The following is a 27,918-nucleotide window of genomic DNA, read 5'->3' as shown; positions in this document are numbered from 1 at the left end:
GGCTTGCTTTCACCTCAGGGCTCCTCCTGACACACCCTAACTCTTCTGCCTCTCCACCATCTGGATGAACCTTCAGGAAACTCCTTTCCGTCTTGAGCACATATCAGCGATGGGTACAGTCAGTGGACTCTATTGGAAACACCGCTAGGCCTACTTCTGACTCTTGCTTTTAGAGATGCTCTTATGTAGCCCAGGCTGGCCTCGAACTTGCACTCTAGCCAAGGATGACCTTGAACTCCTAATCCTCCTGCCTTCACCTCCATCCGGTGTGCTGAGCTTGCACGTGAGTTCCGCCATACTCAGTAGTAGGTGGGGCTGGGGATTGAACCCGGGGCTTCACAACGCGGCAAGCACTCTACCTATTGAACAACATTTCCAGGCTCAACTCCAGACTGCCTCCTCCCACCAGAGAACATTTGGGCCTCAGTTCTCTCCCCTTCTCTGGCTTGGAACCCAACTATCAGTGAGTTAGCGCTCTTAAGGTTTGGTCTATAGAGCACCGATTCCTGCAGAACACTCTGGAAAGAATTCAGGTATGCATAAGCTGGGAAAAAATGTTCTGCCTTTCTGAGCTTCTCAACTCATCTGAGCACATGAAGGCTCTCATGAGTCCAACACCAGTCCCCTCTACAGATGAAGAGATCCTGGAAAAAGGTATTCTTTGCCTTTTGGGGTCAACCACAGTTGCTTTTATTTCTTAGTTCAGCCACTACGTGGCTGGCAACACATGGCACATCCCATCAGCCTTCATAAACCAATTTCTCTATGTGTGGTACAGGCATGATGTGGTGCCTATGTTTTGTTTTGTTTTTTGTTTTTGTTTTTTTGTTTTTGCAGACTAGCTAACATCACTGCCGCCGCCGCTGCCACCACCATCACCACCACCACCACCACCACCACCACCACCACCACCACCACCATCATTTATAGTCACCTCTGTCCCTGCCATCACCATCATCACCATCCTCACCATCCTCACCACCATCACCATTGTCACCTCTACCACCATCATCACCACTTTCACCATTGTTATCAGCATCACCATCATCACCACCTAGCCCCATCTTTGGAGGAGTGGCTGGGACAACCTAGAGTCACTAAGCATTGCTCCCATGGGAGGAGGGGGAGGGGAGGAAAGAGGAGGGAGGAGGGAAAAGGGAGTACGGATGGGATGAGTCCTGGAGTCTATGGTCAGTGGATGTGAGATGAAGACACTGAGCCTCAGTTTCCCTACCTTGAATGAGGAGTCTTGTGAGAATCCAAGAGCCTCTCCTTCTGCGGTGTGGTGGGATTCTCAAAAGGGAAGGACTGAGCAGCCATGTGACCTACCTCAGGCTCTATCACAACCTTCCAAGACCTTCCTGGAGGACAGCAGCACCCTAATTTATTACTATTCATCTTTACAGGGCAGCAGCGAGGGGGACACAGCCCTACCCTTCCATCACACCTATCTACGATAACTGTGCGGACATACTTGACTTCATCTCTGCCTTCCCACTTCTCTTTCCTCAGTGCCTCACAAGAACTCCCCTTTTCTTACTCAGGACAGTGTATAATATGGGCAGGGAGGAAAACATTTAGCATGCACACCACTACCCACTCGTCTCCTATCAGTGGAAGGCATGACTACTAATCAATCCCAGTTCTCCAAAGTCCAAAGAATCCACAACACAGCTCTCCAGTCAGCCTTTATCAATCAAGATGGTCAGAGTGCTACCTTAGATACATGATGCCCAAAGTCTGGTTCAAATGATTCCCCATCTTGCTGAGTCTGTCCCTGAGAAATTGGTAGGGAAACCCCAGGAAAAGTATTCTTGATTGGCCACAGTCGTATGTCAAGAAAAGCTTCAAAAACCTTTTCTTTCCCAAAGAGGCCAAAGGTATAAAAATTAGTTTGGCTAATTTTGGGAGGAGGGTTGTGATGGGGCCTGATGGTGCAGCGTCTCTGTGTCGTAGGGGACAGTCCCAAGGTGGCACACACCCTCTTGCAGTCTGCAAGCTGCCTGAGAGAACCTTCTGTAGCCCAGTTCCCATGCCGCCAAGCGTGGGAGCCTTGGGGGGTGGCCCTTTTGATGTGGGAAGACACTGCTTCCTCTCAGGCATCGAGAAGATCTCCTTGGACAAGCACTGTCACCTAGAGCCTCCAGAAGGGGGAGTAGGGTAGCCTTCACTTCTGCCCTGCCTTCTTGGGGTCCTACTTGGTAGAGGGTCTGAGGACAAGCTTCCCGGGGGGCAGGCCTGAACCTAACTACTGTTCCCAGTCCTGGTCAGCTGCCCTGTGACCTCAATTCTCTATCCTGTTGAGGCTGGCCATCTGATCGAACCTCTGCTGCGCTCTGAACCTCACTTCCTGTGTATGTACTCTCTCACGCTCCACACCAGCTGTGCTCTCCTTGTAAGTACCAGGCTCGTTTCTACCCCAGGGCCTTTGCACCAGCTAACCCTCCCTCAGACGGCTCTTCCCCAAGATGTTTAACTAGCATCCTCCCTCAGAGAGGTCTTAGGTTCAACACTGCCTTCCTAGACAGCCTGTTCCTCCTAATCTTACTGCTTTCTTGGCATTAGCATGGATGTAAGGGAATCTTCATGCACAGTCAAGCCCTGTACCATCTGGCCCTTCTCTGGCCTCCCCTCCTACCTCTCAGTCTCCTTCATACTCAATGGGTTTTCATTTTTTTTTTAAGTTGGAGACTCAGTCTCTCTTCTGCCTTCGCATTTCTGTGACTTCCCCCACTATATCCCCAACTAGGCCTCTCGGGATGACACTGGACAGAGAGGAGCGTGTTAGCAGATGTTGCACAAACCTGTGCCGTGAGCATATCAGGGTGATGGCGGGGTGGGTGCTGTGCTGCTCTAAGCACACTATCCCTGGTTCTCCTCTGACCTATATCTTAAGGAAGCAGCTGTTCAGGGAACACCTGCAGCTTGTGGGCTGCCTTCATGCTGAGATGACAATGCTCAGGGGACCTCCTGGAGAACAGAACCCCACCCCCACAACCCCAGCATTCTTGAAGGAAGGAGTCCCCAGAAAGGATGCTGCTAATTCCTCTCCCATAACAAGACCACACGGAAAGAACCAGGTTCTCTTTCATAGCTCAGAGGCTAAGGCAAGATGCTCCATTTGAGGGGTGGGAGAACTCATCTCCTTCTCCAGCCTGAGAAGGAAGGAGGCCCACTTGGTCCCTTCTCCCACCAGGAGAGCAGAGACAATACTTGTGCCTGTTATGGCGGGAGGGCACAGCATATAGGCAGAATGCCGGGAGATTCCATCACTTGCTGTTCACCACACCATTGCCCGTCTTTTTTTTTTTTTTTTTTTTTTTTCATCTGAGCACCTCAGCTACATTGTTTCCACATCAGCTTCCACATCTGTCCTTTGACCACAGGCTCAGCTCCTTTTTATCCATGAGGGACAGAATTCATCTCTCATTGAGGATCTGGGCATTTTTCATCTTGTTTTCTGGTTGTGTGATTCTACTCTTATCTTGTCTGCCAGATTTCTAGCTCTGGGAACCACCCAACCCTGTGACCCTAGGACTGAGGATGGATAGCAAAACAGGCTCCCAGTACTGACCAGATAAGAAAGTAGCTTACTAGCTCTGGGGTCCCTTGGTTACACTTAAAAACAAGGGCTCCAATTCCAGATGTTACCCCCTAATTCCCAAACAAGATCAGAGCAGATGTCAAATAAATAACATGGGTACCACTACTACCAAATTTGCACCCATGGCAGACATCACCAGTCAATCCCAGCACTCCCTCCCACACAGCTAAGATGTAATTTGAGAATCAACCTCAATATCATACTCCAGAAAGCCCATACTTCTAGGGCAGGGACACCGGAGAGACAGTCTATCATGGACCCCTGCACCTGGCAGCATGGTGAAGCCCAAAGAAAGGAAGTGACTTCATTTTGGCCACCCAGCTGGCCTGTGCTGTTCTTGGCTGGAATTTCTAGGTCTGACTCTGGCCTGACCCCACCAGGTTGGCCAGAGTTGGTGGTGTTATGGATCTGAGACTTATAGGGTTAGGTAAACCCACAGAGCTGGACCACAGAGCTAGCTCAGGAGTTGTACAAGTGACCTCAGGACAGGCCATCGTCTACCCATCAGATCAAGTCACCATCTTTGGGAGCAAGATCCCCACTAACTCCTCATATAGGTTTCCTGAGTCAAGAGCCTTACCAAGACCCCCTTATAGTTCCGAGTTTCTGTATCTTTCCATCTCCCAGAAGGCCCAGGCTTGCCACACTATCTGATGGTGGCTTTCATGTCCCTTACAAGCCTTAGACCTTCTCAGGATGCCTAACATGCACCCAGGAGCCGCCAGGGGAGCCCCCCAAAGCTCTGGTCTCAGTTCAGGTAGAGAGGAGAGAGAAGTGAAACTGTCTCACTGGGGAGAAGGAAGTCCCCCACACTTCCCAGGTGCTGACCCTGTGCTCCAGTCCACCTTGTGGCCACCTTCTGCCCTTATGATCACCCCAGGACACGTACTGCAACACCCCATCTGTGGAGACAAGGCAAGGCCCGGAGATGCAGCCTGAGGGCTGGGGTCACCATCAGTGATCCAGGGCCTCACATTCATGTTGTCTTACCCTCACTGGCCAGCTCTGGCCATCTGCAGGTCTCAGTTTCCCTTTCTTAAATGACACCCCACCCCCACCCCAGCTACCTCCCAGGGTGTACATCCCCCACAACCTGAACCCCTGGCTGGCATTTAGGATTTGGATTTTTCCAGTCCTCCTCTTACAGATTGATTTATTTTGCTTGTGTGTGTGTGTGTGTGTGTGTGTGTGTGTGTGTGTGTGTGTGTGTGTGTGTTATATCTCACGGTCTGCCCTCCCCAGAGCTCCGGTGGAGACCAGGTAGGGGAGGACAGGCTGGGTTGCCGTTCCCACGCCCCATGCAGGCGCAAACAGGAGCAAGTGGCTCAGTTTCCCAGGGAGTGGGCAGGAAGTGCTTCAGGTGGGGGCCTGGCTGGGAGGTTTTGGGTTTGACCTTGTGGTGAGGGTGTGACCCTGCCTCCTCATAGCTACCCTGGCCAGGAAAGGGGGGGATGGGTGGGAAGCCAGGCTCCTCCCTTCCCGCATTCAGGCTCCTGCAAGACTTGGGAACTTTTTTCTTTTTTTTTTTCTTTTTAAAGAGCCATTTAAATGTAAAGACCTAGAGAGAGATAACATGTTGCCATTCAGCAGATACAAAATCACAAGAAATAAACAAGGGTTGGGGATGTGGCTAAGCGGGTAGAGTGCTTGCCTAGCATGCGTGAAGCCCTGGGTTTAATCCCCAGCACCACATAAATGGGCGAGGGTTGGGGCACACCTGTAAATCCAGCATTAGAGAGGGCAGGAAACCCAAGGACCAACAGTTCAAGGTTGCTCAGATATGTAGCAAGTTCAAAGTCAGCCTAGGCTACATGAGACTCTGTCACATATATATATATATATATATATATATATATATATATGGATGGATGTGTCATATGTGTCACATATACGTATATGTCATATATGTGTGACATATATGTATATTAATTTAAATCACCTCCCCATATATAGCCAGGCACTTCTCCCCACAGCTGAAGATTCATCTCAACACTAGATTAAACCAGTTAAAGCAAGCTGGGTCCCACCTCAACGCACCAGGCCAGCTCCTGCCTCAGAGGCTTGCATGGTCTGTTCCTACTGCCTGGAAAGCTTGCCCCTGCCTCCCTTCCAGACATGCTGTCCCCAAAGAGTCTCTTTAGGCCAGGCTAGCCTTAAATCCACGGTCTATCTCAGCCTCCCAAGTGCTGGGATTATAAGTATGCTGTGGCTCTCAAGCTTTGAACTCAGGTCATCAGGCTTGGCAGCAGGCACCTTTACCCACTTGGCCCCCCATGTTGGAGATAGAGGCTATGTAACCCAAGATGGCCTCAAATCCCCAGCCGTCCTCTTGCCTCAGCTTCTGGAGTTCTTGGATTAAGTGTGTGCCACCATGCCATAGAAAGGGAAGGGCAATAGCAATGACATTTTATTTTATTGGTTTTCTTTGCTTTTTCTTTTTTGTTGTTGTTATTGTTTTTTGTTTGTTTGTTTTTGCTTTTGTTTTTTGTTTTTTGGTTTTTTTTTTTTTTTGAGACAAGTTTTCTCTGTGCAGCCTTGGCTGGAACTCACTCTGTAGGCCAGGCTAGCCTCCAACTCACAGAGATCCACCTGTCTCTGTCTCTCGAGTGCTGGGATTAAAGGCGCGTGCCACCATCACCTGCCTGGCTTACTTTGTTAATTTTTAAGAAGGGCTGAACTGTGGTTCCTCTGCTGCACTAACCACCTTCTAGCACATCCCTCTCACGGGCTGTTTGCCTTGATTAGGCTGTAAATCCTCAGAGGCCAGAGACCTGTGTCCCAGCATTCTCCATGCTGCCTGCCACACAGCGGTTCTTTAACAAATGGGAATTCGTTGACAGACAGACAGACAGATAGACAGACAGACATAAGTTATGCAGAGGAGCTGGAAAAGATGTCCAGTGAACACCCTCATGGCAGGGAGAAAACTCACAAGGAACAGAGAAAAGAAAGGAGAGAGGTGAGGCTAGGGAAATAAGCCAGCCATAGGCTCGGGGATGGAGGTGGGGGTTGGGAGTGGGGAACTGGGGGATATAGAATCACTGAGGAGGCTTTGGGGGTTCAAACAGTGCCTGCTTGGTGCCTATTTTCAGTTGGCAGTGTTGTACAGGGAGAGCAGACTGTACCGTGGGAAACACACAGGCCCAAGAAAAACACATGCTAGACAGCAGCCTCTGTCGTCAGTCCTATTTTTACAAGTTGCAAAAACCAAAAACCAGAGAGGGCAATGGGCTTAGCTAGATCACACAGCAATGACGTTGAAACTGGGCCCCAACTTGGCCTCTGTTGCTTCACCTTGGGCTTTATTACTCTGTGGGAGCCACAGCCTGGGACAGCAAGAACATGTGGGGGAGGGGGGTAAGGGAAGAGGACACCATCACCTTGGGCAAGCTAAGTTGAAAGTATTTGACCAGAGCAAGTGTCATGGTTTTTTGGAGCCTTGATTTTGCCCTCTGAGAAGTGGCAACGCTAGGGGCCATCACTTGGGTTTCTGTGATAGAGACTGGCAGTCCTGGCAGGGTCGTGAGATGGGACTGGGGACACGGTGCATGTTCAGTAAACAGAAACAGGTCGGCAGCTGTCCCCCCCATGTGGGATGGAAAGTCTGACTCTGTTCCTCTACCCAGCAGCTGTGTTCCACAGTGATGGATGCTGACCTCCCGTGAGACAGGGCGGATCTTCCCACCCTATATGTCCCCCCAGTCCCACCCTGCCAGCTGGCTCCCGGTCCCAGCACAGGGAGAGTGGAAAACACCCTTGGCTTGTCCCCACCGGCTGTGTGACCCTAGGCAGGTTGATCCCCTTCTCTGGGCCTCTCTTCTGGTTCCCCCTTCCAGTGAATCACATCATAGACCAAGGACCCCCTTGTCCCTCTGTACAACGGTCACACCTAGTGTGTGATCTCATACACCTGCGAGCCCTGGACAGGTGTCAGGTGGAACTCTGTCTGATGGGTGGAGAAACTGAGGCTGGACCAGTGAGAGGACTCCTGAAGGCCACTCAGCTGGGAGGTGGGAAAGAGGAGAAGGGAGGATGTGAGAGAAAGGGGAAACCATGGGGGCGGGGCACAGAGAACTGTGGAGGGAGTCGCAGAGACCCAAGGACCTAAGTGTAAGATTCCAGAATTCCAGAAAGAATGAGGATGGTCAGAGCCATTTAACAAGGAGACACAGCTGCCAGTGTGAGAGCCCACCCAGAGAGAAGGCAACGTGAGGATACCAGAGGGAGGGAGGGAGAGAGGGAGAGAGAGAGAGAGAGAGAGAGAGAGAGAGAGAGAGAGAGAAAGAGAGAGAGAGAGAGAAGGGGTGGACACCCTGATTCTGAGGGGGTAGGACCTTGAAGGTGGCCAGCCCCACCTCCTCCTTGACCTTGGGTTTCTGGGCTTCAGAAGTGTGGGTCAGTGGGTGAAGGGAAAGACTCAGCTTCAGAACTGGGACAGGAAGAAATGTGAGGCGTCTCAGGGAGCAGCCTGGGAAAGGCAGGCATAGGGGGAGCTGCCCAGTCCATGGAGACACCCACATGCCTTTCCTAGTCCAGTTCACAACATGACAGGACCAGGGGTCGCTTGTCCCACCCTCTCATCTACTCCCCTGGGGCCTACTGGCACCTCATGCTGAGCCAGGGGTATATTTCTTGGGCTCCTTGGAGAGGGAGGGTTGGGGGGGTCTCGACACAGACTTGTCAGGCAGGAGAAGGGAGAGTATGGCTTTATTATGCTACTCAGGACAGAGTAGGATATGTCTTTAGGACCACCAGGAGATGGCTTTCTTGCCCCCGAGGCCCTCTCTAGCTCAAGCACTCTATGGTTCCTAGCTGTTGGTGGCACCAACTCCAAGATCCCTTGAGGCTCCCCAATCTGGCTCCAAATCCCAATTTAGATAACCCCCCTCCCCATTCCATTAGGGAGCTTTTACTTCTGTGTGAGGTTTCTTTCGAGAACCTTCTAGATTTGTTCAGCGTCTACTCCTACGTACCAGCAAAGCCCAGGCTGGGATGCCTTTCCTCTTGCCGGGTATAGAACACCCCAGCTCTTCCCTAGATAAGCCCTGTCCTCTGAACTCCCTAAGAGCAGTCTCTTCCCACGTGCTCCCCCCTCTGGCCCCCATGGTGGCCTGTCCTTGACTACCCACTCACTCTGGACTTTATGCCACCCCTGTCCTACCACCTCCGCAGACCTCCCCTTCCCTCCCAGGACTGTGCCCACTGACTCCTTTGACTGTTGTATGTCTATCTCCTGTGTGTGTGCATAGCGGAAACTCAGTCCTCCCCCACTAGCCCAGCTTTGAGAGCTCAATCTCACGGCACCTGTGTGGAGAATCAAGGCTAGGCAGGAAAAGCCGAGTGATTTACAGCGTGTCCTGAAGGAGTGGTTTCCACACTGTCCTCACTGACCAGTGATGTGTGTGCAGCCTAGGACACGGCTCAGTGGGTCAAGGCGCCTGTCACCAAGCCTGATGACCCGAGTTCCATGTCTGGGATCAGCACAGTAGCTGGCTTTCACAAATTTCTTCTGGTCTCCACACACACCCTCTGGTGCATACACACAAGACAACAGACAGAACACACACACACACACACACACACACACACACACACACACACACACACCCTGTGGCAAGGGCAGCTTTGAAGTATATGCAGAAATGACTTCAAGTTTCAGAGAAGGTGTGTATGTGTGTGTGTGTGTGTGTGTGTGTGTGTATGTGTGTGTGTGTATGTGTCTGTGTGTGTGTGGTGTGTACACATGTGTGTTGGTACATACAAATGTCAGAAGATGGCATTAGGTCTCTTGGAGCCTGAGTTACAGGTGGTTGTGAGCCACCATGTGGGTGCTGGATCTAAACTCAGTAAGAGCAGCCAGTGCCCTCCAGTCCCCTCCCCATCCCCCAAGCCAGCACTCATTGGCTGATGATCTGCCCCAGCAGTTGGCCAGTGAGCCCCAGGATTCTATCAGCACTGGGATTACAGGGGTACACTCCTCTGCTTGGTTTTATGTCAGTGCTCGCTAACTAAACTCAGGTCCTCATGTGCGCACACCGGTATCTCTAGCCTCCAGGTACACAGAACACTTAACCTCCTCCCATCCGTCCTCCCCTGTCTGGTTGGATCTTAGCCACTTTTTCCTATTACAGGACAATCATGGTGGAGACCCCAAGGCCCACCGCTGGGAACACAGAGTTGCTTCTGTGTTCCTTTCCTCTTGGGGACCCCCACTAACTCGAGCTCTGGTCTCTTCACTGCTCTGTTCTGGCTGCAGATGTACCTCCCACACCTTCCGGGATGCTCCCGTGTCCAGGGTGGGCCTCACAGCAGCTCACTGGGGCCCTGTCCTGTTGCCTGTTACACTAAACCCTGGGATTCGAAAACTGGACTTCGGTCCTGGAGTCTTTAGTGAGGTCCTACGGGGAAAAGATTCCCCCCAAAACGGTTGACTCTGGTTGAAGCAAGAGTCTGGTTCCCTCTGACTGGGCCTCCATGCCAGGTCACCTGAGTCCCTGGAGCCCAGTTTGGAAAGTGACATTAAGAACCCAAAGTGGAGAGAGTGCTAGAGAGATGGCTCAGCGGTTAAGCGCACTGACTGCTCCTCCAGAGGTCCTGAGTTCAAATCCCAGCAACCACATGGTGGCTCACAGCCATCTGTAATGGGATCTGATGCCCTCTTCTGGTGTGTCTAAAGATAGTGACAGTGTACTTATATATAATAAATTAAAAAAAAAAAAAGAACACAAAGTGACAGTGATGTTTCTCTAGAGAAAATTGGTTCAACCCTCAAGGTTACCGTGGCCTGGAGCAGGTGAGACTCCTATGTTCCCATGCATCATTCTCTTTTGGAAAGGAAAGATGGCTCAGAAGATGAGGCTTGTCACTAAGCCTGGCATCCTGAATTCGATTCCCTGCCCCACCAGTAAATGAGAAAACAAAACAAAATTCCCATCACTGGATCTATTGGTCTGGGATGAACCCCTGATCTCCTGGGTGATGGACAGAAGGTACCTCTCTTTTATGGCTTCTAGATTCGTCTTTGGGGGTGTCACAAAATGACTCTCAGAAAGTTTGGCAAATAATAAACATCTTGTGGCTCGGGAAATGGCTCAGTGGGTCAGTGCTCGTCACGCGATGGTGAAGGCGTAAATGTCATCCCTCAGAATCGTGAATGCATGCATCCATGGGCGTGCATGGGTGTGAATAGCCAGACAATGGTAGTCATGGTCTCCCAGTGCCAGCGCTGGGGGAGGGGGCAGACAGGAGGATGCCAGGGGCTTTTGCTTGCCAACCAGCTTATACAGGTGGTGGGCTGGGATACCTTCCAGCAGTAAATGGGATGACGATGGTCCCTGACTCATGGGGCCCTGCTGTCCAGCTTGCTAACTCGCTGGGTGGCCCTGGGTGCCCTTCTGGAGGAGGTGTGTGTGTGGGTCTTACCCAGGTGGAATAGAAGCGCGTGCGCTGACGCTGGTGGATCTCTGTGGTCCTGGCCGGCTGAGGTTGTTTTGACCCGGGGTGGGCGCTCCGTTGGGGGCGCTAGGGCTCCTTGGGGGAACTCCTGGAGGCGGCGCGGGCTCCGTGGGACCGGCGGCAGGTGCGGCCCAGAGCGCGGCCCCGGCGAAGGTGGCACTGGGGCGCACAACGAGCGCACTCGGAGGCCCTCCGGGTGGCAGCGGCGGCGGGGGCGGTGGGGGCGCTGGAGGCGCGGCTGGCGCAATGGGCGCCTTGCGGCGCTGTGAGGCCAGGATGGCGTTGGAGGCGGCGCGCGTGCTGTTGACCAGCAGGCACTGCTGACAGGAGCAGGGCTGACCCGAGCTGGCTCCTACGGGCCAGGACTGCGACTTGGGAATGGAGCCAACCGTGAGCGGGTAAGCCAGGTCCAGGCGACGGCGCAGGCGGCGGCGGCGGCGCGTCTGGCGGTTCATCTGGGACATGCTGTTGAAGTAGATGAGGTAGCAGAAGCCGAGCGATGAGAGGTCGAGCCACGGGTGCTGCTTCTCGTACGCGTTCTGGATGGTGATACAGATGTCCATGTCGTAGGCCGTCCACGCCCCGCCGTCGTTCTCCCACTCCCACACGATGCCCTTGCCCGGCGCCGACGACGGGTCGTAGAAGTTGCGTCTCACTGGCCGCATGGTACCTGCGCTCAGGAGGGAGAGGTGTGTCAGTACAAGCCCAGGCTTCAGAGTCAGGAAGGGGACCAGTGCAGACAGGGAGCATCAAGACATGGGGACAGGGCCGCCAATATGGCTCAGAAGGTAAAGGTGCTTGCTACCAAGCTTGACAATATGATTCTAATCCCAGAGACCCACACGGTTGAAGAAGAGAATCGGTTCCCTCAGGCTGTGATCTGACCTTCAATAAACTAATAAATAAAAGCAATTAAAATTAACAGACAAGGGGGCTGGGAAAGAAGCAGGCAGAGGCCCAGTCAGCACGCTAGGAAACAGGCACTCGATGGGGCCATAAAGAGAACCAAAAAGGAAAAAGAGGCAGGGGCGGGCCTGGAGAGCCAGTCTGTCCTTTGCAGGGGCAGCCCCAAAGGTTGGAGTAACCACAGGGGCCGGGAGAACAGCAAAGGTTGGTTGGTAGTGGCCACACAGAGAGCAAGGCCCACTTGCCCACCGAGCTCTTTCCGGGACTCCCAGAAACCGGAATAGGTGTGGCTTTCTCCGTTCATACGGGATCCACCGGAATCCACACTTCTCCCGTTGGACCAGTCATTTGGTTGCACCTTTGCCCATCTCTCACTTCATTCAGCCACACCTTCACTCATTCATTCATTCATCTCTTGCTTCATTCATTCAGCCACACCTTGTATACATTCACACCCACACGTAGCCTTTCTCCTTCCCTCCGATGTCTGACTCTGTCTGTCTGTCTGTCTGCCCCCCCCCCGTGTGTGGGTGTCCCAGTCCTCAGGTGCTGAGTATCTGCTGTGCTCCTTGAGAATGTACCCAGACCCCCACGAAGCTCTGTGATATCTTGGTCTGCCCTGCAGTTGGCCACTGCTGTGGCTTCCCTTGCACTGGCTGAAGCTTAACCCCTCTGCCTGAGAGCCGAGCTGAGAAAACTGACCAGTGACTGATAACACAGGCTGCAGGACTCCTCAAAGCCTTAGCTGGCTCTGGCCTACAGCACAGAAATCTCTCCCCTGGACTTGTAAGGCTGGCTGCCACCTCCTACAAAGCCGTTGGAAATCCTTCATGTCTCCCCCGGCCTCTGTGGCCTGGACAACAGTGATTGATCAACTGGCCAGTATTGATCATCAACTGGCCAGGGCCTAGCATCTCTCACCTCGAAACCAAACCACTGGACGTGTCTGGGAGGGAGTTTCTGGACTGAGTTAGTGGAGATGGGAGATCCATCTTGGATGTAAGTGGACTAGGGTCCTGGATTGCAGGAAAAAAGGAGCCGGGGCTGAGCCATGGTGTCTGTCTCTCTCTGCTTCCTGACTGGCTGTCACATGACGGGGCGCCTGACACAACAGACTGTACCCTCAAACTGTGAGTCAAAATAAACAGTGGTTTTGCCAGGCCTTTTTGTCACAGCAGTGAGACAGAGGATTAATATGCTGGCCTCCTCTCCATGGTTGGCCACAGCTCCCTGGCCCAACATGTCTTGCAGACCACTGAAAGGACTTGAGGGTAGCCTTTCTAGCAGAGTCTTCTGGAGGCCCTAGGGGGATGAGGAGCAGACAGCCCTCATCTGGAGTTCCCGTGTCATGACTGTGCAGTTCTGTAAGCACATTGGGTTCTCCTCAGGGAAACGGGCCAGGTGGGCAGAGCTCCCCAAAGCTGTGGGGGAGGATCCTGCCTCTGCTTTGATTCCTCCCAAACCTGTGCCATTGGCTCTACCCTCCTTCCTGGGACCAGGTGGAACCATTGAGCTGACTCTTTGACAGCTCTGTTGCCAGATTCCAGGCTCCTCTGAGCCATTGTGCCTGAGCCATTTTGCCTCCTTTGCTTGTCCCAGAGCAGTAGACTCGTGCCCTTGTCCCCACTGGACATCCAGAACATCCCGTCCAGTCAACATCACATCCATCCTCACAAACCTGAGCTCCCAGTGACCTGTAAGAGCTGAAGTCCTCATGATGACCTGACCTCCCTGTTGCTCCCTAGCCATCCCAAACCTCGTGTTACCTCAAGGGCCTTTGCATGGCTGTTCCTTCTGCCTGGATTTTGACTTAGCCACTTTCAGACTTCTTTAATCCAGGTCTGTATGGATGTCATGGCCTTCTTCCCACATATGGCTGCTGAATGAGTTGTTCTGTCCCTGCCTTGGCATATCCCCACTTCTGGTACTTAATCATCCCGGTCAAGTCCTCTGCGTCTTCTCCCTGACCTGTCAGTTCAGGCCCACAGGGAGTCCTCTGCCTAACCCTCCAGCTCTCTCATCTCCAGTCTGGGCACAGTGCCTCACACAGTAGGTCCTCAGAACATGAGATTTTTTTTCCAGGGTGTCTGGTGCAGGAGCCTAAGCCAGATAGTGTCATGCTGGGAGGTTCCCCTCCTGACCACAGACCCTGTCTGACTGTCCCTCAATGTATTGCCATACAGGTTGCAAAGACCTTGCCATCTGCCTTGTCTGTTAGAATGTCTAGGGCTGCCCCCTCACAACAGCACTGGCCCTGAAAGGTGGGGAAACAGGTTTCTAGCTGTAGGTGTTGATAGAAGAGGCGGGGGCAGGGTGTAAGGTGCCATGAAATAAGGTCCCTAGGCAGCAACAATGTCCCAGCCAACCACAGGAAGACTCCCCAGGGCCTGATGCCTGTTTGTTTTAATGAATTGCATATTGATTTTCTGTGGTTTTCGCTGTGCTGGGAGCAAACCCTGTATCCTGTCCCTTTGCTCCTGGTTGCTAGGTTCCTCCCCACATAATGCCTCAGTTTCCCCATTTGCAGAATGAGGGGCTGTAAAGAGATGAACCCTAAGTACTATGGGTGGTCAGCTTTGTGGTAAGGTAAGAGGAGCCATGTGTCTTGGATGGAACAGGAGGGACACAAGGGAACTGCCACCTTGCGCAGGTCCTGCTCAGGTCCCCAGCTAAAGTGGGTTCAGGGTCAGAATGAGTGAGAATTCCAGAATGCTTCTTGTAAGCAGCCAGTAGGTTAGCGAGTCTGCAGGAACCCTGGCTCCTCATACAGTCTCAGTGGTCTTATATGTAAAATGGGGGTGTCAACAACTACTCCAAGGAACTTCTGGGGGGACAAAATAAAAGAAGGCATGACAGCTGCTTCTTAGCATGTGACTTAGCTTGTAGAAGCCATTGACCAGTGTCGGCGGCGATGGAGGCTATCCCACACATGACCCACTTCCAGGGACCCTACACGGTGAAATCCTAATCATCCCACAGAGCTCCAGGGAAGTCCAGCCCCTCTAGTTCAGGGGCAGAGGCTGCCTGCCATGTTTGCCGGGAATCCTTTGTGCTTTGTCTTCTGAACTGGCTGATAACTTCTGGGATGACAAAAGCCCATATCAGCGCTACAGTGTTTCCAAAACCTGCCCCGGGGGAGGACCGCATGTGCAGCTGAACCCCAGACCTTTGGAGCTGAGGCGGAGGGGAGGGTCTGGGCATGGCAGAGAAGAGGGGAGGTGGACCTAGGGCATTGGGAGAGGGCTCTGCTGCAAAGGATTCTGGGAGCTGGCCAGCCCGCATCTCCTCCCCAGGGCTCTGTTTACCAGGCATGGATTTTCTTGCCTGTTTAGTGGTAGTTATTAAAGGCAGTGTCCCCGGAGTCCTTTTGAGAACGGATCGGAGCCTGGAGAGCTGGAGTAATTAGGGCGGCTGTGCCCGCCCTACTAGACCCTGCATGGCTGCGGCGGCTGCTGCTGCCTGCCCATCTGTCCCTCCTGACCAGGGTGGCCATGAACCCGGGGTGTGTGGGGAAGGGAGGCAGCTGGCTCCCAGTGTCTGCTTGGATTTGAATCTTGAGATTTCCTAGGTCTCCTCCATGGTGGCCTTGGCCTAGATTTGTGGATAGAACAATGAGTCAAAGACTGGACACCCCGTGCATGAACCTGGGAGATGTCCACTACTCAGACTTCTCCAGCCCGGGGCTGGCCACCCAGAGTGGGACCCCAAGGCTGTCAGTACCTGTGCAGAAGGCTGTCCTGGGCCTGGTGTTATGTATCAGCTTTTGTGGGTGCACCATCTTCCTCTGTCCCATAAGAATGAGCAATTGAAAAATGGCCTGAACTGGTGAGGGGCTGGGGGGCTCGTGTCTGCTGGAGGCTGCAGGGCCTGAGACAGCACAGAGGTGACAGCCAGAAAAAGGGAGGGAGCATAGGTGACAGAGAGAGGCAGACAGACAGAGACAGAGGCAGACAGAGCGAGATAGAGAGACAAGGCAGAGAACGCAAGAGAGAGACAGAGACAAAGAGACAGAGAGACAGACACACATTCACTCATAGGCTGTCAGAGGCTCCAAGATCCTTAGCTCTCTGGGAGCCAGAGGGCAGGCACTGTGTGCTGCACCAGAGAGTGGCTGGAAGCCTAGAGGCAGGCCAGCAGAGTCAGAGAGGGCTGCAGGCTGGGGCTGAGACAGTGAGAGAAGGGAGGTGGGGGATGGGGGACACCACCAGAAGGCATGTTTGTATTACTGTATACCCTTTGATGGGCACCTACAATGTGTGCCCCCTTGCAGGTTCATTACTGTCCTCCCCCTCCATCTCTTCCCTCTCAGGCCACACAGACTGATCCCTTTTAACACTTGAGGGCTAGAGACGGGGTAGGGTGGGGGAGTTGGGGGGTGGAGAGGTAGGGGTGGGAGCAGGTAAGGAAGGGTGAGAGTTGAGGGCTGAGCACAGGAGAGGAAGTGGAGAGTATTGCTTGCTTCCTGAGCTCACGGGGAGCTCACTACCTCAGTTTGCTTTCCTACACAGACACCCCCCACACACACACACCTAGAGGCATAGCATGTATGGGGGAGTCTCACCTGCAGCTCTTCAGAACACAATGGCTTTGCCAATGGGGGTAACCTTTGCTTGCCCCTCTGGCACTAAACAGTTCCCAGTAGAGGCCCCTCCCTTTGGAGGTGGCTTCCTTAAGGGGCATGACCTCACTTAAGGGCACTCAGACGGGGTGGGAAGGAGGGCCTGTGGGAGTCAGCCATGGATGTCCTGTCAAATTGGGGGCCTCAGACCAGGGGCTGGGCAGTGAGTGAGCGGTTGAGCACCTCTGGAGGCCAGGCTCAGGGAGGGATGTTGTGATATCTTCAACTATCCCAGAAAACAATGACACCATCAGTAAGCTTATTCCCTGTCCAGAACCCACTTGTCCCTCCATCTCATCCTCCACCACACTGTGAAATGGAGCTGGCTGCCCGGGGTACAGATGAGGGTGCCCAGGTGCCGGGCAGTTCTGGGACACACGCAGGGTCATCCACAGTTCCCTGGTCCATTGAGATTCCAGACTGTCTGTGGCTGTTTCTTTAACTATGTGTATTCACAAGGCCCTGTCACCATGGGGGAAACTGAGGCACAGAGGCTACCTAGCAAGTAAGAGACATGGCTGAGGCTGAAGCGGAAACCCCAGCCAGGAGAACTGCAGCTTTGCACCTCAGGCTGTCTGCAGGGCTGGTGCTGCAATAAAAAAGGCAGCCCGGGGCTGAGTAACATCTTTTGACATCACCTCCCCAAGGGGATCCACCTGAAAAGTGGGGAAACAGAGGCTCCTTAGGAAGACACAGATGTCCGGCCCCGGCACTGGCTGACTGAGGGAGAAGCAGCTGGCTCTGGGTCAAGGGCCTCCTGCTCTGGCCGCGATCAATGAACCTGCAGATCTGATTCTCTGGGATTGCTCCTGTGGGACTCTCAGGCTTGGCACTGGCCCATTAGTGGTTTGGGCATGGGGCTGCCCAAGCTCCCTAGGGGTGGGCTGCTGTGATGGGGTGGGGAGGACTTGGCCCCAAGTTTCCTCCACTCGTTTGGCCACTGATGTCCTAAGGCTGCAGCATGGGGCGTGTGTGTGCATGTGTGTGTGCGTGTGTGTGTTTGTGGGGGAATCCTTGTGCACCTCATGGCCCTGGAGCCTCCCTGACACTGATTCCCATAGCCAGAGATTCAGATGGCTTGGCTCAGCAGCAGCTGAGGGTGGGAAGGGGAAGGGGAGGAGACAGGGGGACCCTGAATCCTCTTCCCATGGATCCCCCCAAGCTTTTCCTTCCAGCCTGTGAAATGGAACACAATCCTGAACAGCCATATTCTTGGGGGCTGCCACCTGCCAAACCCTGATTGTCTAAAGGTTCCTCCACCCTCCCACTTTTCTTCCTCGCTGAGCTCAACTTTCTTGGCTTAACTCTGGAATCGTCTCCACCAATCTGAAGGAGAACCAAGGACTCTCCCACAGGCTCCCTTAACTTAAACCTTGCGTTCTATGATACTGGAAGCTGCACCACTAGGTGACAGGCTGTCTGTGTCCCCTTCAGCCTGGCTAATACCCCTCTCCCAGAAGGTTGGGACAGGGTTTCTCAGCCTCTTTTGCATCTCAATGTCGTCAGTAGCACAAGGCCAGAGCCGTGGAAATGATGGCTGAATATGAGGGAATGAATGATGCAGTGAATGAATGATGCAGTGAATGAATGATACAACCAATGAATGATGCAATTCGTGGATATGGATGGCATTAAGTGGGCCGTTCCCACGGCCAGGCTGGAGGCTCTCACTGGCATGAATGTGGGCTTTCTCCGCTCACCCACTGCTTATGACGAGAAAGAACTCATGAACAACATTTAAAAGCTGGGAGAGTAGGCAGGCATAGCAGAGCACGCCTTTGGTCCCAGCACTTCAGAGTCACAGGCAGATCTCTGTGAGTTCTAGGCCAGCCTGGTCTACAGAGTGAGTTTCAGGACAGCCAGGGCTACATAGACCTTGTCTCAAAAAAAAAAAAAATTGGGGAGGGGAATAAAGGACACGTTAGCCTCAAATATCCAGAGACCATGGTTACAAGGTTTGGTTTCCTTAGCAACAGGTCATCAGAGCTGGGTCAGGGCCACCCTGTGCATGACTTCAAGTGTTTTTCATTTTGTTTTTTGTTGTTTTTTTCCCGATGTTTGTTTTGAGACCGAGTTTCACTTTGTAGCCTAGGCTGGCATCAAACTGATAATCCTGCCGTAGCCTCCAGAGTACTGGGATCACAGATGTAACACTGGTTCAGTGCCTTCAAGGATCTATTAAGCACCTACTGTGTGCCGTGGGTTGGAATGTAAGATACCCCTAGACCTGTGCGTTTCCAGCGTCTGCCTGCACTGTTTTCCAGTTACACAATTGAATTTGCAAACTCTGCACAGATGGGGAAACTGAGTTCCAGACAGAGAAACTTGTCTGAGGTCACCTAGCTAGCTAGTCAGCATTTGACCTCAGGCTGACTCTCTCACAGGGCCTAGCTGCTCAGACCTCAACAGGAATGGTCCTCCCTCCCCCCTGAGCTCTGCTACCCTTGATGGCCCTACTGGAGCCCAAGAGAGAGAGACAGAGGCTCACAGGGGCTGTGGCGCTGTCACTGTGAAAGAGTTGGGTTGCGGGTATGGGCAGGCTGTCTTGGCAGCCACCTGCGATGGCTGGGTCCTTTGTTCTACAGTTCAGGATGCTGGGCTATGGGGCTGCCTGCCAGGCTCCTTCACGAACTCCAGTCACTGCTGTCTGGGCAGGTGGAGGTGGCAGCCTGGACCAGGTCCAGAGAGAATGTGGGAGGGGCCCAGAGAGGCAGAACAAGGGCATAGCCACGAAGGATCTGGAGGAGACGCAGCCCCAGTCTGGCAGCTGTGCAGGCTCAAGGTCAGTGACAGCCCCATGTCCTAGACTTCTGTGGTACCTCCTCACTCCACCAGGACTGAGTACCGCAGGCAGGCTTTCTGTGTCCACCCTGTCGATTGTTACATTCCGGACACTCGCACACAGTAGGTGCTCATTAAATTAATATTTTTTTTTCCGTTGAGGCCCAGGCTGGCCTCAGGCTCTCTATGTAGCAGAGGATAACCTTGAATTTCTGACCCTTCTGCCTCCCCAGTGCTGGGATTACAACTGTACTCCACCACCCCTGGTTTATGGAGGGCTGGGGAATCGAACCCAGAGCCTCACGCACACCAGGGAGCATCCCTAACTGGGCTGTGTCCCCAGCCCCTGTAAAATGACTTAAGGCTGATGCTTCTGGGACCACATTGCAGATGAAACGGAGGCTTGGGGACCTGTGGGCCTTGTCTAAAGTCGCAGCTTATCGCTGTGCCCAGTGAATTCCTGGGCCAGACCAGGAGATCCTGTCCTCAGCCACAGGATTCCAAGGTGGTCTATGTTGGCTCCCATGTCCTTGGCTGCTGTTCTAGGCTGAGTGGGCTCGTGGTGAGTGAGTCCCCAGGAGACAAGGCTGTGCTGAGGACTGGCCTGAGCTGGGTGTGGCTCTGTTATGATAGTGGCTAGGTAGGAGATAGGAGGCTCATGGGAAAACGGGGAGGACCCTGGGGTCCCTGCATGAAGAGGAATCTGGACATAATACTGCCCCCAAACTCCCACTTCCCACCATGACCCCTCCTCTCTCCCCTCCTCCCTTCCATCTCCATGAGAACCCTCCCTTCCTTCCTCCCTCCCCATCCTCTTCGTATTGGTCTCTTTATCACCTTCTCAACTCTCTCTCCTCCATCAGAGCAGTACCCCCATCCCAGCTCTCAGGATAGACTCCAGAACTGCCAGAGAAGAGAGGCAGGAGGACCCCCCTCCTCACAGACTCGGGACCCTCATGGTCATCCAAGGTATCACATAGCAACCTTGGGGGGGGTGTTGCTACAGTTGTCCTTGTCACCGCCACCCTGACTCACACTCCCCAGCCTGTGTTTCATCCCCTGGCTAAGTCTTGGACAAATGCTCTCACCTCCCAGCTCCAAGGTGTGGCTAAGGGGAGTGCTACTCGCTGAAGAGAAGCCTGCCCGCCCCCGGGCTCACTGATGCCAGCCTCCCAGGGTCTGAGATTAAGATGCTGGTAGTGCATACTGGCTCTGAGTCCCTTGGGGCCTTGCTGCTAAAAGGCAGCAGCTGGCAGCCAAGTCTGCCAGGTCTTAAGGGCCCCAAGGGAACACCTTTTCTGCCCCCTGCTTGTCATGGCCTCCCTCTGTCCCCAGGCCTGAGTGTGCCTCCTGCACTGACTGCCTCTCCCCACAGGAGCCCACGTCACCTGCTTGGAGCACCCTGGGCCTCAGAAGGCACTTAGGTCCCTCTCCTACCTTAAGAATGAGGGACAAGGGGCTGGAGAGATGGCTCAGTGGTTAAGAGCACCAACTGCTCTTCCAGAGGTCCTGAGTTCAAATCCCAGCAACCACATGGTGGCTCACAACCATCTGTAATGGGATCCGATGCCCTCTTCTGGTGTGTCTGAAGACAGTGACAGTGTACTTGTATATAATAAATAAATAATTTTTTTTAAAGTTTTCTTGCGAAAGCGTCCTGGGGAAGGATTAGTCCCATTTTACACTTCAGTAAGTGGAGTTTACTTAACCAGAGAGGTTAAGTGGTTTGCTCACAATCACACAGGCAGCAGGTGGGCTTTTATACACTTTTCTGTTGGCCTCCTTGTCAGAAATGGGCTCAGAAGTCATTTCCACAATGTGCTGGCTTTTAGCTTTCTCCTCAACACCGACAAGGATTTGGTATTGATCGATAAAATCTGAGATTGATTGATTTTGTCTTTTTCTCTGAGAGTCCCCCCAACACCCAGCCCTGTACCAGGCCCTGGGCAACACCAATTTAATAATGACAGAGTCATTCAAGAGTCATGGACCTGACCAACAGTAGCCCCCAAAAAACAGAAGCTCGGGGGAGGGACTGTGGCCTGTGACAGGGACATGCGGCATAGGGCTTAGCTGGACCTGACAGAAACCACTTTCCAGTCCTTCTTGCTCTGGCATCAAGCCCAGCCCCAGACTTGCTAGGAAAAGGCCTCAGAGGTGTGGTAGTCATGGCCCCGGGCCCTAGAGGCTCCAGGATAACTCGGGATGTCCCTGCCTTAGTTTAGACATAACAACAACACGCCCAAGAGAGCTCTCAGGGGACACCCAGCCCTCATCTCTATCCTTGAGACCCGACTTGGGATGCCTACTTTTGGTTTGAGAGAGAAAAGCTGTGTGACCTTGGGCAGGTTGATCACCCTCTCTGGAGCTTTGTCGTCCCATCCCAACTGGACTGTGAATGTTGAAAGTGCTTTCAATGGCAACAGCTGCCCTTCCTCGATAGGTGACCTCAGTCCTCCCCTTTAGTCTAAGTATCTCAGGCAGGACCCACCCTTAAGGACTGGATGAGGGATGAGGGATGAGGGATGGCTGCCCAGGGAAGGGATGTAGGACCACTCTATCCCTGTCTCCAGAGCCACAGTTACTGGTGGAGCTCTCATGGCGTCTGCCTTAGCTGTCTCTTCTGAGAAGGAACATGGGAGACTTGTCACACAGAAACTCTCTCTCCCCACCCCCACTCCCTGGCCATAGAGACCACGGAGCCCACTATCCTGGCTGTTCAGAGAAGGTCTTGAAGGAGGCCCTGGGGCTGCTAAGCTGTGTGATTCTGGGCAAGTGACTCACCTTCTCTGGGCCTCAGTCTTCCTACCTGGAGTCTAAACCTTATAGGTCTCAGAGTTGTTGGGGAAGAGTAAAGCCATTCCTAGCTCCTCCCCACCTCACATCCCGATGGCTCCTTGGCCTCTATGAGCCCATTTGGTCCAACCCCTCAGGTCCTGACAATTTGCAACCACCTGAGGTAGTGGAGCTCCAGGCAAAGGGGTTAAGCTTTGGGAGTTCAGCCAGGCCTTGTCATTCCATCAGAAGAGTGAGAAGGAGGGTCACAAGTTCAAGGCCAGCTGGGGAGAGCCTGTCTCAAAAGAAAACGAACACTAAAGAGGACCGGTGACGTAACTCAGTGGAAGAGTACTGGCCCAGTGTGTGTGAGGTCCTGGGCTCAAAGTTCAAATCCCCAGCCCAGAAAAGAAACCTAGCTAGCAGTAGACAATGGGGTGTAGCTGTTAGGGATCTAATATCCCGAGGTCAGGGGATGTAGCCTTTGCCTCTACGTGGGGGGCTCTGTGGGAACCACCCCTCCTCCCAGAGGGGAGAAGTGGAAACATCTGGGGCAGCTGAGTAAACAATCATGTCTCCCCCACGCACACGTGACAGATCTGTCCTCTCCTCTTGTCCCCAAGCCTGACACCTGGCCCCCTTCCCTTCCCCTCCCTTGGGTTGGCTGGCCGCCTTGCAGGCAGACTGACAGGACATTTGTGTGCCGGCGGCTGATGAGCAGGCTGTGGCCGCGCGTGTGTTTGCACTGAACATGAGCTCCGTCTGGCACATCCTGAGGCGTGCCTACATCATGCTGGGTGTTCTGGGGTGTCGGCCTCTGTCACACCCCACAGGCAAGTTTAGAAGATGCTCTGGCAGGGGGCAGGGGTGGGGTGAACTGCAGTGGAAGGGGTCGACGCACCCCCACTCCCCCACTCCCCACCCGAAGAAGAATGGAGAGTGGTTTTTACATTTTCCAACAGTTGTAAAAAATATAATAACTTATGAGCTGTGAAAATGGCACAAAATTCAAATATCAGCGGCGGCCACAGTGTTTATCGGAACCCAGCCACACTTTCTCATTTGCACATGTTCCACGCAGTGCGCATGCTCCAGTGGCAGGGTTCTGGTTCGCAAGAGGTCCCACGTGACTGAAAAGCCCACCAGCTTGTGCATCAGGGCAAAACCAGGCTCACATCTCCCCACATGAGGACAGGTCAGCTTCCAGAAGCTTCCAGGGACTTTGATACTAAGCAAGTCTTGATGGGGGCCCTGTGTGCTTTGGTGCATGCACGCGAGTTTTGGGTTTTATGGCTTTACAATTGGCCGGTTTTGTTTTTGTTTTTGGTTTTTGTTCTTTGAATTTGTTTTGATTTTTGAGACAAAGCCTTGTATATCCCAGGTTGTTGTGATTTCACAATATAGCTGGGGATGACCTTGAACTTCTGGTCCCCTCAACTGAGCAAGATTCCTAGCCCCTGGCACTAGGATGTGCCACCCCCTCTCTCATTCACAGTGTGCCCAGCTATGGGCTCACTAGGAGTTGGTCTATAAGGTGAGACTGGCTCCATTCTCTCTGCTGACACAATGTGGAAACTGAGGCCTGGGGAGGAGAGAGGTCCTCAGGCCTGGTCCCCAAGCTGGTCAGAGCTAAAGGGAGGCCTGAATGCATCTCATTTCTTCCCTGGAACTGGGGCAGGAAGGGCCAGAGGCCTTCCCTAACCAGTTCAGCCCAGTCTGTCTCTCTGCAGGGAGGAGTCTGCCCCAAGCTTCCCAGAATCCTAGGCTGTCCCTTTACTTCCCTACAGGTTTCTATAACCTGTACCCTGCTTGGAGAATCTTGGCAGGCGCTCAGAGGCCCAGTCCCTTTCCCAGCTCACAGACTAGGCGTGACTTGAAGAAGCAGTCGGAGAGAAGTTGGGAAGTGAAGGCTTAGGCCTGGGTTGGGCCAAAGAACAGATACTGATGCTGTGGTATAGGCCTGGGACTCTGAGGACTTGGGGGCTCCAGTTGGGGTGCCGAGACATGAAGGAGACCTCAGGGGAGGATCACCAGCAAAGATACAAATTTGGGGCCCTTGGGAGGGGCTACTTCTGCTTCTAAGGACCCCACCCTCCAACTTAAGTCTGGGAAAATCTCTATAGAAAGCTAAACCAAGATGCAGGTGAGGGGACCAACCCCACCTTCTCCTCTCAGACACCACCCACCCTCCTTTTCTCTAGGAGGAGGAGCCTAAAGCCTACATCTGCATGTCTGGAGCCAGCTTCCCTGGCTCCCAAACGCTATAGACTGGTGCCCATGCCGTTCCTTCTCACCCCCAGGACCTTTGCCCTGGCTGATCCCCTTTTCTGGGAACACCATATCCTGGTCTGTCTTCCCAAGTACCCATACGTCTCTGTCCCACAGGCTCTTGCCTCCTGGTCACTCCTTCACCACATACAGACAATCACTAGTGGTCAGTTGCTGCTAAGAAGGGTCTCACTCCCTGCTGCACTCCAGCACACAGTAGGAGGTCAGTAAATGTCCTTGTGACCGACCTGGCCACAGATGATGCCCGAAGGTACGGAAATAGATACACTGAAATGTCACATTGATGGGCCACTGGAGATGTGTCCCCCATCCCCTACCCCCTGCATGTCTGGACTCTGTTACCCCTTGTAACCCTGGACGCTCTGGGTCCACATTGTAGCCTGCTTAGCCCTGCTTGTGGCTCTTGAGCGATCAAAGGGTGGCTACCTGCTGACGTGTTTTTAACTAACTGGAGTTGAAATAGCTACAGGTGGTTAGCGGCCTGGAGGCCGGCTGGGAAGCTATAAGGAGGACGAAGATTGTGTTGTCCTCAAAGCTAGTTCACCCAGGGAAGCATAGAGGTCTCCTCCGTCCCCATCACAGCCCCTGAGGTTAAACACACCAAGGGTTCCTTGATTCCCACGAGGCAGGGCCTCACTGCGCACTGCCTGTCCTGTGTCTCAGAGGGCACCCAGTGATGTAGCAGAAACTCTCCGTAGGTGACCAATCCTCAGAAGAGGAGAGAGGGCCTGAGGATAGGGGACATCTTTAGCGTCAGGGTTACAATTGTACTGCAGACATACCACGACCATCATCAGCAGTTACCACCCCCACCAGGGGGCTACCAACATGGCCAGCACCCCCGCCCTCAGTCACAGGCCACTCCTAACGTCACTCCTAGCAGCACCATCAATTTCAGACCATCAAGGATTCCCACTGTCCATGACACTTCAGTGTCTCAGCGTTACTGGGCCGCCACCACCCTTTCTTCCAGCATGGCCCCAACCCCATCTTGGACACCACCAGCACTACTCAGGCATCATCTACACCATTAACCCCCACTCCCACATCCACCCCACACCTGCGGCCAGCTTGTCCCCCACAGCTCTGGACTCCCAGCTGTCAAATCATTCAGCTGCTAGGAGACTCAGTTTCTTTTGCCTGTAAAATGGACTACTGGGAATTAAAAAAAAAAAAAAAAAAAGACTTTCTGCCTGTGATTGATGGAGAGAAACCAAACGGCCCCTGTGGGTTTGATAGGAGGGTGTGCTACAGCACTGAGGGGCTCAGGGCTGGGGGAGGGGAAGGATCCACTTAAAGAAATCTTTACATTGCTCGGAGAGACAGCAATCTACCCACTTTGCAGGTGAAGAAACTGAGGCTCAGAGCCGTGTGATTTGCTTATTGCTCCCCCCAATGCCCCCCCCCCCGCGCTAATATAAGATAGAGGACTGGAACCAACATGTTAATCTGGACCAGGACACACTGTCTCTTTTTCCAGGAGAGACAAGGACCTCCAGAGCCCCAGACTCCCCTTTCAGGAATCCTGGAGGGGGTGGGGGTGGGGTTGTTGCATCCCCCCTGTGAGAGCTGCTGGCCTGGCCTGTGGGAGGCTACTCACCTGTGTCTTGCCGGAACTGATGCATGGATTGTAGGTCGATGATGTAGGGCACCAGCTGGGCGTCCACCTGGCCAAGGACCACAGAGCCCCGGGCATCCTCCTTAAGAACATTCTCGATGTGGTGGCACACGGTGGCCGTGTAGGGTCGCCAGCGGCTGTGCTCGTTGAGCCACTCCCACACCACCACCCGGGCTACGTTCTGCGGCGGGAAGCCCAGCCCGTTCACCGGCACCATCACACCTTGGCCTGGCCGTGACATGGCCGCTGACGCTTGCGGGGCCAGGTCCCCACTGTTGCTGGCCCAGCTCCTCCTGGGCCTCGGAGCACCGGGGAAGCTTCGTCCTCCCTCTCCAGGGCGGGAGGCGAGGAGTGTGGCCTCTTTTCCAGCTGGGCTCCTCTCCAAGGCCTAGAGGCCTGGGTTAGGGGGATGGGTGGCCATCCAGACGCTGCGAGGACCCCTTCCCGCAGAGCGCAGCTGTTGCACACAGCGGTGCGCAGAAGGCAATGTCTGTCCTAGGTGGGGGACATGTTCTCAATTCCTTAGTCCTCTCGGTGCAGGTGCAGGAGTGAGGAGGCGCTTGCCCCTCTAGGTTCGGCCTTTCCCTGCTTCGTTCCCGTTCCTTCGGTCCGCCACGCAGGGCCTTGTCACCCGGGAGGCCCTGGCCCCAGCCTGCTGCTCCCTGCGCGCTCAGCTCTGCTTTTCAGATCCCGTGCCTCGCTTCAGGGTGACTCGGGTCCGCCCCTCCCGACGGGGCTCCCTGCACCCCTGCACCCCTGCACCCCTGTCCCCTCTCCTGGTCGGCCTGAGTGGTCGCAGATCTCCCAGGGAAGGGGGCGGAGCGTGGGGATCGCGGCTCCGGAGCTGCAGCTGGGGGACCCTGGGAGGGGCGGGGGCCGGGGGCACGCCCCACCCCACTGGTGTTCGCGACCTGCAGGGGCGACAAGAAGGGGAGAGGGCCCTTTAAGAAGAGAGCAGCCCCCTCCCCCTCCTAGGAGCAGCGGCAGAGAACAATGGGGCGCCGGTGGGGGGGCGGCAGGGAGGCTCGAGGGTCGGTGCCCTGCAGTCCCTGGGGTGCCCGGAGAAGAGCAGGCACCAGACCCCAGACTGTCACCCGCAGTGACCCGTGCTCGGTTGGAGCGCGTCCCCCGCCCCAGGCCGCGCGCTACCGGGGGCTGCGGTGTGGGATGCAGGGACGCGGGATGTGGGGATGCAGGATTCGGGGATGCAGAATGAAGGATGTGGGATGCAGGGATTCGAGCTCAAGATGCGGAATGTCGAGATGGATGGAGGATGCCGGGTGCAGCTGCGACCTAGGTTTCCTCAGGGGTGGCGTCCCCGGGGGCGAAAGAGCTGCAGGTCGTTATGTCCCTGCCCGGTGGCATCTGCCCATGGGTCTTCTGGAGCCAGGGATTTGGGGTCTCTGCGCTGCGTGCTCACCGTGATCTCCCGGCTCTGGCTCTTTCCCCGCGGGCTCCTGGGAGGGAAGGAGGGCACCGTTTTGCCCCAGCCCGGACCTCGCCCGCTGCCGGACAGACAGACAGGAGGACGCAGTAGTCCTGGCGCGCGGACGCGTCGGACGCGTCGCTGGGATCCCGCGGGTGGAGGCGGCCTCGGGGCGGGGCGGGTAGAGGAAGGGGAGGAGACCGATCCGCCCAGCCTCCGTGACACGCGAGTCACCGAGTCCCCGGCTGGGCCCACGAGGCATCGGATCCAGGCAGGGAGACACTAACCTGATCTGTGTTTAGGGGTTCTGGTTCCAATCTATCATCTGTATACTTAGCGTATGTGCTAGGGCCTGGTACACAACAGGCGCTCAATAAATGCTTGAATGAATAAATCTGATTTACCGACAGTCTAAGGACTGCTCATACGGTCTCCTGGGGTGGCTA

The 27,918-nt window shown here is 54.2% G+C and overlaps 1 protein-coding gene across 2 annotated transcripts in view; it reads right to left on the bottom strand.

The window, feature by feature from the left end:
• The window catches only part of Dtx1 (deltex E3 ubiquitin ligase 1), a 31,110-nt gene extending 3,485 nt beyond the window's left edge, over positions 1-27,625 (bottom strand). Inside the window, exons 1-3 of one of the 2 annotated variants that reach the window (XM_087579303.1) lie at positions 27,467-27,625; positions 26,029-26,957; positions 11,027-11,729 (exon numbers count right to left, since the gene is read on the bottom strand). In XM_087579303.1, coding sequence (XP_087435429.1) covers positions 11,027-11,729; positions 26,029-26,287 — 962 coding nt within the window. In that variant the 5' untranslated portion in view covers positions 26,288-26,957; positions 27,467-27,625. 2 annotated transcript variants of the gene reach the window in all.
• Positions 27,626-27,918: the final 293 nt, after the last annotated feature.

The sequence above is a fragment of the Rattus norvegicus genome, chromosome 12 (genome assembly GCF_021556685.1).
Source record: "Rattus norvegicus strain SHRSP/BbbUtx chromosome 12, alternate assembly SHRSP_T2T, whole genome shotgun sequence".
NCBI classification, from domain to species: domain Eukaryota; kingdom Metazoa; phylum Chordata; class Mammalia; order Rodentia; family Muridae; genus Rattus; species Rattus norvegicus.
Note: the sequence above shows the minus strand (reverse complement) of the source record. Positions and strands in the feature narration are given on the sequence as shown.